Source organism: Taudactylus pleione, unplaced genomic scaffold (genome assembly GCF_031769625.1).
Source record: "Taudactylus pleione unplaced genomic scaffold, aTauple2 ptg000006l, whole genome shotgun sequence".
NCBI lineage: Eukaryota > Metazoa > Chordata > Amphibia > Anura > Myobatrachidae > Taudactylus > Taudactylus pleione.
In genome coordinates, this window is record NW_028284409.1 from 28176648 (window position 1) to 28191327 (window position 14680).

Genomic DNA, 14680 nt, shown 5'->3' on the forward strand with positions numbered 1-14680 from the left:
AAAAGTAAATAAATATATATATATATATATAATATCAGAAAATGGTCCGGCACTCACGTAAAGTGCGTATCTTCGCCCGGTGCCTCCACACTACACAACAGTAATAGCAATACCACGGGTGCGGCACTTAGGGCTATGTAAAAGAAAAAAACTCCAACACGTGTAATAACGTATATATATAATAAACAAAGCCTTCTAGTTTTTACAGTTCGAGAAAGCCATAGGGCTAAATAATGAAAATTAAAGGGCTTCAAACACATTTATCTATGTTGCACTCTTAGGGGGTGATTCCATTATCTGCAAGGTTCCATCTGAATGTTGTGGTCTAACATGAGTAGTACAGACGATAGCACAGTCTATTAGTTTGCATTACTGTCTCACAGCACTGAGGTTGTGGGTTCAAATCCCACAGTTTGTATACAGGTTGCGTGGGTTTCCTCCGGGTACTCCGTTTTAGCTCCACTGGGGCAGGGGCTGACGTAAATGGCCAAAATCTGTTTATTTAAAACTTATACTTTTATTGGTTAGATGCATTTTTCTTTAAAGTATATCTCTACCTCATCAATTTCCAAATGGATCTATTTAAATATTTTTTTAATTGTAAATGAATGCGTACAGTATATGGGCGATAGTCCCGCATACGCATTATTTTCCTGACTTCTTTTGAGGCTCAGTCACCTACAGTAGTAGCTTATTATGGTGAACATTTGAATTGCCACTGATGTGAGGAACACAATGCTTCTAGGAAAGCATCCCTTGTAAGCTGAGATGGAATAGAAGCCATTATATGCACTGTATTAGAGTATTTCTAGCCAACTAGAAATAACTGAGAAATGAAGTACAGGTCGAGTCTCCCATATCCAAATATTCCGAAATATGGAATATTTTTAGCATGACTGAAATAGTGAAACCTTTGATTTTTGATGGTTCAATGTACACAAACTTTGTTTAAGGCACAAAATTATTAAAATAAAGTATAAAATGACCTATAGGCTGTGTGTATAAGGTGTATATGACCTATAAATGAATTTCATGTATCTACACAAACTTTGTTTGAGCCACAAAATTATTGAAAATATTGTATAAAATAACCTTCAGGCTGTGTGTATAAGGTGTATATTAATCATAAATACATTCTGTGTTTAGATTTGGGCCCTATTCCTAAGACATTTCAAAATGGTATGCAATTATTCCAAAATACGGAATATTCATATATCCAAAATACCCTTGGTCCCAAGCATTTTGGATATGGGAGACTCAACCTGTATATCAATAACCCTGCAGTGTAGATGTTAAATTGATGTCTTAACTGTCTTACACATTTTTTGGCCTATTGCTGGGTACACACTAGATTTATCTTTCTTACAGCCGCCGAACGACATACCGTCCCAACCGCTGGTCTGTGTGTACACGCGATATATCTTAGAACCACATTGTTCACACATATCACGTTGGCTGTGGATCATGGCAGATGTGAGATATAACATGTACGTCTACCTGTGTATATGGACGACTGACCCATATGCCAGCCGCAAGAACCAACGACAATGACGTTCCTATGGCCAGACAGATCGGTTGGCCGATTGGTTAGTGTGCATACTTACCAAATCGGTTGGCCAAGTGTACACCCCACATTTGTCTACTGTTCTTGGGCTACATAAAATATTATAGCTACCCACCAATTGAAAGACTCTGTTCAATTGGCTGTGCACATCTATGGCTAAAATGGAAATAGATTCAGTAATGAAGTGGGCATGTTACTTTTGAATGTACTATGTTCATTTACATAGTAAATGTGTGTGAAGCCTTTTTTAAGTGTTGCTGGCTGTTTAATTATGGATACAAACAAGTGGGTTTGCTGAGTAATTCATGATAATTTTTTTTGTCACTGTAGAGTGATGCTTTGCAACTCTGCACCAAGATCAGCAGTGCCATAGATAGGGTGGATCAAATGTACACCTCTGAATTTGAAGCTGAGGTGGACGAATCAGAATCTTCCACTTTGCAGCAGTACTACCGTGAAGCAATGATTCAAGGTTACAACTTTGGTTTTGAGGTAAGGTTTCATATTTTGCAACTTCTACTTATTTTGCCATATTGTGTATGTGGCATGAAATTTCAGTCTAGGATCAGAATTAATTTGTTATATTGAGATCCTAATAAATTTGATCAGGTTGTTGTTTTTTTGGGTTTGTTTTTTATTTTCCTATATTTATTCGACCCTTGGCTGCTTTGGTGCATGAGTGTTGAATTTTTTAATAACTTTTTCTATTTAATCTGTACATATAAACATATTGATTACAAAATTGCTAGGTTTTTATTTATTTATTTTATTTGTTCTACCTTTAGCAAAATGCCTAATTTTGCCACTTCAGATATTTAACACCATTATTTTAGTAATATTATGCAATATTAACTAACTGAATAGATGATCAAATACGGTATAGCAGAGGTTCCCAAACGCGGCCCTCAAGGCTCTCCAGCAGTCCAGGTTTTAGAGATATCCGTGGTATAGCACAGGTGGTTAAATCAAATTGACTAAGGTACTAAATTAAGCCACCTGTGCTCAACCATGGATAACCTCAAATTTGAACTGTTGAGGAACATTGAGAGTGCGTTTGGGAACCTCTGCCGTAAAGTAGTTATTAAGACTTTGCCACATTTTGTCATTTAGGACTTGTAATGTGCATTGCAATTAGTAATGGTCCTTTGTTATACTGCCGGATTCACTCATTCATCTTTATAACTTTCATTGTGGTGTAGTTCAAATTTGTGGTGATAGAAAAATACAGGAATGTTTTCATTTGATTCAAAACTTAAATAAAATGTGTTCACCTAATGTTTATAGGAATGTGAGTTTCTGTACTGTTCTTTTATATAGCTCTTATCACTGTGTGAACAGATGTAAGCACGTGTCGTGATAGAGGTGTGGTTATAATGAGATTTGCCTTTGTGTGAAATTATAGTACATAATGTTACTGGTTTTAGCAATTATTCATATATCTGTCAGCTGTAACTTGGCCCCACCTAATACCATTTTTGTTTAGGAATTTGCCTTAAATGGACTTGCCTACATCAGTAAATGGAAAAATAACTAAGCTGCTTCCTTTGCAAGAATCAAGCCGTTAACCTTTTCCTTACCCTGTCCTACAGTACACTATCTTTAATGGCAGTTAGAAAAAACTAAAACAAAACACTTGAATGGAAACTTGTATCTTATTAACAAAATTATAATTGCTGCTGATTAACTGCATCATATCCACACAAAACAGTGTGCTACAAACTTTGCTTCTGCTACAAAATATTTTAAAAGAAAAAAGGTAGAGTAGAATTAGGATTAAGGGGTTTATTCATGTAGAACATGAAGTGTCTAATGGAAAATATCCCTATATATTGCATCACATCGAGTGATGTTTAGTAGCAATTCATGTAGCCTTACCTGTCCGGCGTCTTTGTGCGGTATCTAGCCCTTCCGCGATCCTGGAAAGCAGTGAGAAGATAGACCTATCAGGTGCCCGATATGTCTGCTTCTTACTGCGCATGCGCCTGTATGTGATGGCAGCAGGTCAGGTCAGACCAGCTTCAAAGGATGTTGGATTTTCTGTTCTTCTATGAATCGCACTCACCATACAATACATGAAGCGGGGGTGCCTCTGGAGAATAACCTCCATGGTAGCCCCTTGTATGAATTGACGAAGACAGTGAAAATCCCTGTAGTGTTCATACTAGCACCCGGCACCTGCCACAACCCATGCAGTTCCTCTTTCCTGAGAGGGGTGTCACTCTCTGCTCTGGTGATTCTAGCACACTAAACTAATGCAACAAACTACTGAGATACAGACCAGAGTATGCTAGAAGCACCAAAGCAGAGAGCGACACCCACCAATGAACACTAGCTCTGTTTTCAGCTAAACACTATGCTTTATGAATAGACCCCCAAAAGTTCACAAAACGCAAAGTTGGGTTGTGAAGAGGCATTCTCATATAGATAAAGTTCAGTGAGGACAATGTTCATGCAAATGTGGCCCATTGCAGACCTGGACCTGGCTAATATATGCCTGTTTGGAGGCTCCTTTTCTGCACCTTGTATAGGGCAGGTGCAAGTGGTTGGGTATGAAATCCAGGCTGTCTGGATGCCGCTGTTCAGAATACCGACAGCGGCATCCCAATAGCCAGAATCTCGACACTCATAGGAAGACACGTAAGTATTTTCCCTACCCTAACCCTCCCCCTCCCCGCACCCTAGTCTCTTAACACTTCCTCCCCAGACCCTAACCCTCCTCCTAATGCCTAACCCCGCTAGCTAACACTAACCTCACCCTAACACCCCGATACTTATCTTCAGGATGCCGAAGGTCGGGATACTGGTGCTGGGATCTCGACCTGTCGGGATTTCGGCGCCGCTATTTGGACCGTCGGCATCCCGCACGCCGGTATGCCAACTACATCCCAGTGCGAGTACTCACTGATGATGACTTATAGCAAGCCAGGTGCATATGCTACACAGGCTAATACAGTAACATCTAAAGATGGATACAGCTGTATATGGGAGACTATATGTATTTTTTCCATAGTTCTTTTGAGCAATGTACTCCTGATTTATTTCCAACTCTGCATCAGCCCCAGATTGTTTTCAAGTCTTACATTGTAGCTGCTTTAGGGGCGGTACAATAGAGACTTTTCAAAGTGTAACTTTAATAAAATAATTACCATGCAGTAGCTTAATGTGCACAATAGAGTTCAATGTTCAACTGTATTTAACTGCACTTTCTGCATAATTTTATGTATCGATCCTATGTACTAATAGCACAATGCAGGAGGTTTCACAGAAATCTCCGGCAAAGTGCTAATTAGCACAGCAGATCTCAGTCCCCATTATTATCAGTGGGGACTACGATCAGACCCTTATGTACTAAACTCTAAAAAAGCAAAGCTTTTTGGAGTTTAGCACCGGTAGTTTACACTATATTCAGACGGGATGAACCACTGTTTTTCTATGGGATGTAGTCAATTTAGAGATGGCCGGCATGCTGACTGCCGAAATCCCGACTCGGGATTAAAGATAGGCTTCTAAATACCGACCCTATCTTTAGCCCAATGCCGAAAGACAGACAGTCGGCATCCGGAACGAAGGTAAGCAGGGACAGGTTAGCGTTGGCCGCAGGGAAGGGAGGGGGGGTTTGGTTTAGATACTCCCGGGGGAACCTTAGAGTTGGGCACCCCTCCGAGAGTGTTAGGGTTAGGCTGCGGGGAGGGGGGTTAGGGTTAGGCCCCAAAGGGGGGAGGTTAGAGTTAGGCACCCCTCTGGGAGGGTTAGGTTTAGGGTGCGGGGAGGGTGGGTTAGGTTGAGGTACCCCTGGTATTAAGGGTTAAGCACCACCAAGGGAGGGTTAGGGGAGGACAGGGTAGATTTTGCCTACTTACCTTCTCTTGTCGGGATTTCGACTTATCAGGCTTACACCGGGCAGCTATTCAGCTGTTGGGATAACGTACCCAACTCTTTGTCTATGGGGTCTCCAGGGACAAGAGAGAGATCAGTGTCAGCTTTCCCCGGGAAAAACTTCTCCGAAATGCCGGGGACATCACTCGCAGGGACAAAGGTAACCACAACCGCTGTCCCTGCAAGTGCCCCGTAATACATAGCTGGGATATTTTTATTAAAAGTTAAAATAATCCAGACGAGTTGAAACGATAATAATCACGGCAGTGCCTCAATCATTAATACATAGACCCCACAGTCTGTAAAATGTAAGTTAGAAGTTGATTGGTTAGTACTTTATCTCTCAGAATTTTATCTCTCCAAACTTTGATAAATACCCCCCAAATCTGATTTGTTAAAGCCTGTGGCCTGAAAGCTTTGTAATAAAATTAAAAAGCATAATACATTATGATGTATAAAAATGTGGACATGTTGTACCCCTTCTTTTAAACTGTCTAACAAGTCAGATCTTACTGAAAGTAACATCTTTGTCTTTAAGTACCACAAAGAAGTAGTCCGTTTGATGTCTGGGAAATTCAGACAGAAAATTGGTGACAAATACATCAGTTTTGCGAGAAAATGGATGAACTATGTACTGACAAAATGTGAAAGTGGACGGGGCACCAGACCAAGGTAACCAACATGGTAGAACTTGGCTGTTGTATAGTCCATTTAATAGTTGTATGTTCCTTTCATATACAAAAACATAAATGGTGATTTTTTTAAATTGTACTGTGCTCCCACCAGGCTTGAGGTATGTGGGAAGGAGTCATGGACAAATGTCTAGAATTTTAAGTGCCCATCATGTTCCCAGTGTCCGCCAATAGTATGAATTAGATCACCAGGAAAAAAATAATTCATTGTGCAGAATAAATTATAGTGTAACCGTGACAGGGCCGTTGAGATGGGGGGGTGTGGCGTGTACTAATTATCTGGGTTCAGGCTTGTTGGAGGGGCCGGACAGCCCCTGGAGTCTCATATTTATTAAAACACTGGGGATATTCCCCCTATTATGTGTGTTCATACAGACCCCACTAGTCCAAGATTAAAGGTTTCATCATTTTATATATTAAGATGTTTTAATGCCATAAATCAATTCAGCTTCTATGGTCTATCGATTCAGCTTGTATGCTCACTGGCCCCCAGTGCAGGGGGGGGCCCCCCCTGCACTGGGGGCCAGTGAGCATACAAGCTGAATCGATAGACCATAGAAGCTGAATTGATTTATGGCATTAAAACATCTTAATATATAAAATGATGAAACCTTTAATCTTGGACTAGTGGGGTCTGTATGAACACACATAATAGGGGGAATATCCCCAGTGTTTTAATAAATATGAGACTCCAGAGTTTTTATATAGTCCTATTCTATACTAACATATTAGGGGACATCCTTTGGTAAAATATATGGAGCTATAGTGACTACCTTATTTGCACAAGTGTCTGTTGTTCAGTAATGGCTAATCACATTGGAATTGGATCTATGTAAATATTTTGTTATGTTAAGATGCTTCCTCAGCATACATTGAATGAGTATTGTTATTTAAGAGAACACTCAGACGAAGTTAGTTCTAACCCTGTAGTGTAGAGGATTCGTATAATCCACATATCACAATTTTTTTACATTTTTTTTAGTTTTTACTTTTTTATTTTAACTACATACAGACATACCTTCCATTCTAAAAGAAAATGCAATACAAGCGCACAGTTGATGATTTTATTTTACATGTTTTCTAAATTACACATTCTTAATTCCGATTTTTTTTAATATAATATTTTGCTGTTCATTTGTATTAAGAAATTTTAAATTATAGAATAAAAGTAAAAATGTATTTGTTATATTGTGTACCCAATACAGACTTTCTCCATTCAATTGATGGTAGAATGCCCAACTGGTAGAGAAAGCAGATGAGCAAACATATTGTGTGAGACTTTGTCCCAACTTACACCCATTCTTTAGTCCTTTAAAAAAATGTAATTATATATTTCGTTACATTTTAAGAAATTTTAAATCATAGAATAAAAGTTACATGTTATTGATATTTTGTGCATTCTATACATACATTCTTCTTTCTCCATTCAATTAGAGCTATTCTAGTCTGTGGTACCACCCCCTACTTCTTAATAAACAATATGATTATACAAATTATAGATGTATAGGGCTTAACACTAGTTTAATACTACTAGAGAAATGTTTCCCATGCAAAAGACACCCCCGTTCTCCTGTTAAGCATTATGGCATCAGCAATTCGGCCTGAGCACCAAACACAAATCTGATCAATTTGGCCTCATATAAACGTGGCAGGTTGGAGAAGAATTTAATTGTCCTGCACTTGGGCAAAGCAAGTTGCTTTTTCTGTGTATTAGAACCTTTATTTAAAATTTTCAAGTACACTGAACGTGTTTTATAAACACATCATTTTATTTTCAAGGTGGGCAACTCAAGGTTTTGACTATCTGCAAGCCATTGAACCAGTCTTCATTTCAGCACTTCCTGAGGATGACTTTCTGGTATGTTTTTTCTTTCTCTACACTGAGATTTTGTATACATCATAGTATGTCCATTTGTGAAACGTATACACACATCTTTAAGATACATGTTTTTTACATTTAAATAAAAATACTCAAATCTTAAATATAACACTATAGTTCTCATGATCAATCTAATTTAGGTATATAGCAAAAACACAACAACAACACAGACAAAAGAAGTGGGCACTCATGAGACTTCACTATATTTAAAATAAGTTCCCAACAAGTTCTATATGAGTGCCTGCTTCTTTTCTTATATAGGTGTATAATAAAGAAAACAATATGATGAAATAAGAAAGGAACTATCAACGTCATATTTTATTGGCGCTTGAAAAGGGGTTTTTAACACTGTATCTTTTCCAGATTGCTAGTGAACAACTCCTTAGAAACTTCCCTGTCACTTATACACAAAGCATATTATACATACATTACCTGTCAAGCTTTTTAGGACACTCCCAGGTTTTATTGACTTTTATCCAGTGTGATGTCTAAATGTACTCCTGATATTAAAGCATAGAACAAATAAACAATTGGTGATAAAATAAAATTCATGGCATGATTTTAGCAGATATAACCGCTGTACACTCTTGTGGCAGTCTTTCTACAGTGGAAATCAGGAAGTTCTTCACAACACTGTTGCAGAAGTACCCACAAATGTGTTGCACTTGTAGGTTGCTTTGCTTTTGCCCTTCTGTTCAATTCAACTCAAACCTGGTCGATTTAGATTCTAATGTGGAAACTGCTCTGTGCAGGCCATTCCATGATTTGAAGCCTACCGTTTTGTTCTTTACCTCAAAGGTGGTTCTGACATAGTCTGGCGTTATGTTTTTGTATCATTATCTAGCTGTAGGATGGACCGCTGACCAATGGGTAGACCAGAGGGTATTGCATGATACTGCAAAATTCCCTTATGTTTCAAGGTGCCAGCCACTTTGTGCAAGTTGTTGACTTGGGATCCAGACCATAATTCTTCCTTCTCCATGTTTGACAGTTGGTGTTACATGGGTTTATTTACCTCTTCTCGGCATGTTTAAGACCATAGTTTCAAAGAGCAATGCTTTTAATTAGCAATACATAGCAATTTCCCTTTTAAAATTTTGGCTTAAACTTGCTGAGAAGAAGGAAATAATAAATAAATCCTATAAACCGAGGAACCATCCTTTCACCTAATCAACGGTGCACAAAAACCCTGCGTTTTTTTCACATTTTGATTAATCAGTCCATAAGATCTTAATAGTCCACTGATGGTGCTTCATGGTCCAGGCAAGTCTCTCTTTCATTGCTGAAGAACAGCTGGTGTAGTTCTTAACCCTTTACTTATTCCTTGAAAAAGGCATTTTATTTTAGTAACTGTGAAATTTATATTATGTTTCAGTTTTTGGTAGCCTTTTATTTATTTATTTATTTTTTAAACCTCTACCAGCTTACTGCTTACCATTGTTACCATATCAGGTGATTCACTGAACTTGATATGCTTCACTTTCAGTACAAACTGGAAAAAAAGGGGTATTCTAAATCTTTAATCGGTATTGTACAGCATCTGACCAAGCTTATGTTCATATTTAAAATGTGTTGGAACTATGTAATTTCTTTTTGATTTGCTTGCTTGAAATTAACTGAGAGTGAACATGCCATGTGCAAGAAACATCCTGTGACTCCATCAGCAGACAGCTGTCAGTACATTGGCTCTGAGTGATCACATTGGATCAGCATCACAGGAATGTTTGCTCTCACTAACAAACAATTTGAAAAATGTCTAAATCATTTATGAAGCAGATTGTGAGGAGCAGAATGTTATAACTGATTTTTCTTAATGATGGTATGTGTGTTAATAATTGGGCATCGCATTTAGGCTTTTGCTTTCACTTTACTGTTAGATTTTTATATATGACAGAGTGCTTTATTGCATATCTGTTGTAAGCTTAAAGTTAAAACGGCTGCTCTATTCATTACTGATAAGAAAGTCTATCCCTCTTACACTCACAAAATAGATGTTCAGAGACACTGTAATTTATACAGAGAATTAGATTTAATGAATTTTCAAACAATTATGTGTTGAAGTGTGACACACCACATAAAGAAGGCAAAATCCTCCCCGGTGTAAGGAGCCTTAGGCCAGGCTGTAGATTGCAAATGTTTTCTCACCTCCTAAACTTTGCATACTTATTCTTTTTTAGAGCCTGATTTAGAGGTGGCCACAGAATCGCCCCCACAGCTGCGTCTATTGGCAGCCGTCCATCTGAGACTTTATGCAAATGCCTCTACAAAGTCCTTCCATGCGTCCAAATGTGCAAGGAATGAGACATCCACTTTCATTGTCTGTACACGCCATAATACAGAGCGGTGTGTCCTTAGATGTCACCACCTGTCAAACCGTCGACTCTTGCACCAGCCATATAGCTGGTACAGATTTTCCATCTGACTATGGCCACCACTATGATCGATTGAGTGTCTGTGTACACTTACACTTTCACCAACACGCCCACGACACTCCCATAAGGCAAACCATCTCTGTGCATGAGCTAAGCCACCGCCCAGGAACACCCACGTCATTTTTTATATTCTTGTTGTTTGCTCCCATAGCATTACCAGATTTTTGTTCCTATAAGCCAGGGGTCTTCAACCTCTTAAGGCAGTGTGGGCCACATTAAAAAATTCAACAAAGCCGAGGCCCACTAAGCTATACTGCGGTATTTAAACTCTGCCCCCTCCTCACACAATTATGTCCCATAACTGCCTCCCTCTGCAGTGCCCCTTATACAGTGCCCCAGTAATGGTCCCCATTGTGCAGTGGCCCCAGTAGTGGTCCCCATTGTGCAGTGGCCCCAGTAGTGGTCCCCATTGTGCAGTGGCCCCAGTAGTAGCCCCCCTTCTGTGCCCCCAGTAGTAGTCCCCCTATGCAGTGCCCCTTATATAATGCCCCCACTAGTATTGCCCCTAGTAGTGCCCCTTATATAATGCCCCCAGTAGTAGACCCCCCTATGCAGTTCCCCCAGTAGTGGTACCCCTGGCCCCCAGTAGTGCCCCTTATCCAGTGCCCTCAGTGGTGGTCCCCCTTATGCAGGCTCCCAGTAGTGATTTCCCCTTTGCAGTGCCCCAGTAGTGGCCCCCCTTATACAGTACCCCCTGTAGTGGTCCCCCTATGCAGTGTCCCCTGTAGTGGTCCTCCCTATTCAGTGCCCTCAGTAGTGGTCCCCCCTATGCAGTTCCCTCAGTAGTGCCCTTTTATAAAGTGCCCTCAGTAGTAGTCCCGTCCCCCCCCATACAGTGCCCCCAGCAGTAGTCCCCAACCCCCCCTCCCCCCCCCTCCCCCAGCAGTGCAGGCAAATCCTTACCTGAATCCCAGCTCCCGCTCCTGCCGCCGTCCGCTCCTCCATCCGCCCGGCCCGCTCAGAATTATGGGAGAAACGTAATGACGTCTCTCCCGTTACCCACTGCGGGAGCCAGAAGATGGAGCTCATGAGGGAGCTCTAGCCCGGCTCTCTAAGGAGCTCTAGCCCGGCAGTGGGCGCAGCAGCCAATGAGTCTGTCTTACTCTCATTGGCTGGCTGTCAAAACAAACACACTGCTGTAACCATCGGTGGGCCACGGGTTGAAGATCCCTGCTATAAGCCAACTAGTTGTCTGGTTGGAAAGATAATCATTAGATGTCTGACCAGTTTCATTTTCATCAAAGACCTTCCCCTCTCCCCTAGTTTTCACAGGATCTCTGTATTTAGCAATTTTGTTGTCTCTTTATAGAATTTGCAAGCACTCATGAATGAATGCATTGGCCATGTTATTGGAAAACCTCATAGTCCTGTTACAGGTTTGTACCTTGGTAAGATATTGGTCATCATATTTCTTCTTCTAAACTATTGCATTTATTTTGTATTCTCTCATTTAAGTAGGTTACTACATTAGAATATGGACTTAATGTAGATGGCACAGCAAAATCACATGGATAGATTTGCATATGATGCAGTCCAAAGAAAATAGTATTACATTCAATTTCCCAAAAATGTGTGTGCATGTATGTATAGATACATGCAAGTATAATATGAAGACACAAATACATTGTTCAACATCCCCCATGTTTCAACATCCCTCACATATCTGCTAAAAAGTAAAGTTTCATTAAGTATATCTAACCTATCTAGGCCAAACCCTACATTCACTCCATAGCTGTAGGAGCTAAAAAGCACAATTTATAGACAGGCAATTGTGTATCTCTGTCAGTGACACTCTGTATGGAGCCCCCAAATAATACATTTCAACATGGATAATGATTAGTGTATTGGTTTATTAGTTGTTAATGTATAATTGAGTGGTTTTCTTATGTGTTAAGAATTTATTTCAGTTTTTTATCACATTTAGCACTCTTTTTGTAGTCTGCTCAGTCTTTCCCCTATCACAGACTTATGTAAGACAGATGGAGCTAAAAGTTTGTAACTGCTACACCTAAGTCTCATGCCCTAATTAACATGTACAGCATAATAACAGTCAGAGCTGTACTCAACAGTGAAGCAGTAGTCCTGACATCATATGGGATTTTTTTTTTTTTTTTTTAAAGTACTTTCTAATGTTTTTGTTCAGCTATATTCCAGCAAGAGAGATAAATGATGAATTTCTAAAATATTACTTTATTGCTAGCATCAGTTAAGATTGGACACCTTTTAATTATCCTTTTTTATGGTATGAGGCCATTTTAAATACTAATGATATTTTATTTTGTTTTATTAGCTACGCATCGCAATAGTCCAAGACCTATGAAGGTGCCTCGTTGTCACAGTGATCCTCCAAATCCGCATCTCAATACGCCTACACCTGAAAGCTTCAGGTATTTGCCTATTTTGTGAATAACACATAGTAGACAACATATACTTTACAGTTATGTCACAGAATTGCAGTGGTAATTATGGAGTGGGGATAAAACTGATTGAGACTAAGGATGTAGGACTTTTCAGAAATGGGTAATAATGAATAGGGACTTTGAAGTTTAGCCATTGGGTGATATTCATATTTCTTACCTTTTGCTCATACTTTTTCTTTCCACGTAATTTGATTCACCTGTAAGAACACTTGCCTAATGTTAAACAAAAAATCTGAAAATGGACATTTTAGAAATGTAGTCTGTCGCTGTTGATCAGAAAGTTATTTTGCAATCCTTTTTCCGGGCGCTACCTACTAATTCTTAAAAAGGTCCGGGCATTAAACCCATGCTTTCCCCGTGGGGTAAAAATCATGGGTAATTGAATCTGCACCGCAATTTGAGTAAGATTTAAGACAAAATTACAAGCTAAAGGTGGCAACACGGTGAGACACAGAACGCAGTAATTTCATCTTTAGAGTATAATACATCGATTTGTGACACCAAGTAGTGATCAGATAATTTGCTAAAACCTTTCTGGTCTCCAAAATATGTATGATCATACTTAATGTAAATATCTTTCTTTGATTTCAAATGAAACCTTGGGGGCTGATTCTGAGTCAGACTGATATCTTTGTATGGATGCAAATAGCGAGGTTTATGCGGTTTAACATATAGCCCATGCGCAGAAGCGAATTTACACATTTTTGTGTTTCTCTGTCCAATTCTTAGTCGGATGGCTCTTTGCCAGATCTCGCTTTAGCTATCTTTAAAACGTGGACTTTTAGAGTGCCTTGAGGACACAGTTTGGGAAACCCTGTAATAGATGGACAGATTTGATGCAGGTCACAAAGCTGATTTATTAAGGCATTTACGTTTCTGTGAAGGTCACTGGCTCTGCCCTTGTGTATAAATCATACAATCCAGGGGTGGAACAGTGCGTCACAGAGCTCCATAGCAAAATGTAGGTAGGTACCCAGCGATGCTGATGTTACCTGATAGGCCCATCACTTTATGCTTAGTACGCCAGAGCAAGGACCTCTTCTTAGTATGTGCCAAACATAGGGCATCAGCAGAAAGTGGGCTTCCTAGGAGCTGGATAACCGTAATTGATGGACCACCTTGCCTCTGGGCTCTGTTGTCGCCACATGCACTGTTCCACCCCTGATCTAATCAATACAACGTATTTGTGCAAGCTGCCATTTAAACTCTGCGGGGGTAAATTCACCAAGAGGCTCTTTTCAAAGATGCAATGTCTTCTGTGATTTTGGCTGCTAGAGTTAGAGGGGCACTAATAGTAAATACAAAAGCAGTTTTGTATTTTACTGTTATTACCCTTTTAAATCCAGTGGTTAGAACTGCCAAAGACACAGCTGCTTTGAAAAGCAATGCTTAGTAGTTTTACCCCTAACTGTTTGGAGAGAGGTTATTTTCAGACTAAATATCCCCGCCTGCCTTAGAGAAGGGGAAAAAACGATGGTTGACATGTTAAATAGAAACTCAAGTTTTCTCATGTACATTATTTAGCTCAGTAAAACACGGCATGAGATGTACCGTATGTAACTTAAGCTCTGTAGTGCACAGTTTTTCTACATATTTATGTCATATAGTGGCTTTACTTGCTCCTTACATTGCAACAGGTTCTCTCTGTTTCTGAACTGTTAGAACTGTTCTTGATGTTTCTCTTCTTGTCGCAGCAATCGTGTTGTCTCTTGTGATGTGAAGAGTCAATCCAACACAGCTGCCGGTCGCCCCATCCCTCTTGGTAGCGACTTGGCTCAACAAAAAAACTTCAGCAATGCAAATGATAACAGGTAGTG

At 39.7% G+C, this 14680-nt stretch overlaps 1 protein-coding gene across 4 annotated transcripts in view; it reads left to right on the plus strand.

Moving 5' to 3' along the window:
* MAP3K4 (mitogen-activated protein kinase kinase kinase 4) overlaps positions 1-14680 on the plus strand; it is a 113132-nt gene that overhangs the window by 72009 nt on the left and 26443 nt on the right. The window contains exons 12-17 of one of the 4 annotated variants that reach the window (XM_088456303.1): positions 1895-2056; positions 5979-6112; positions 7912-7990; positions 11753-11831; positions 12734-12830; positions 14558-14674. In XM_088456303.1, the coding sequence (XP_088312429.1) occupies positions 1895-2056; positions 5979-6112; positions 7912-7990; positions 11753-11831; positions 12734-12830; positions 14558-14674 (668 nt within the window). The remainder of the gene's footprint in view (positions 1-1894; positions 2057-5978; positions 6113-7911; positions 7991-11752; positions 11832-12733; positions 12831-14557; positions 14675-14680) is intronic. The other 3 variants (XM_088456381.1, XM_088456535.1, XM_088456447.1) reach the window with 3 other exon arrangements.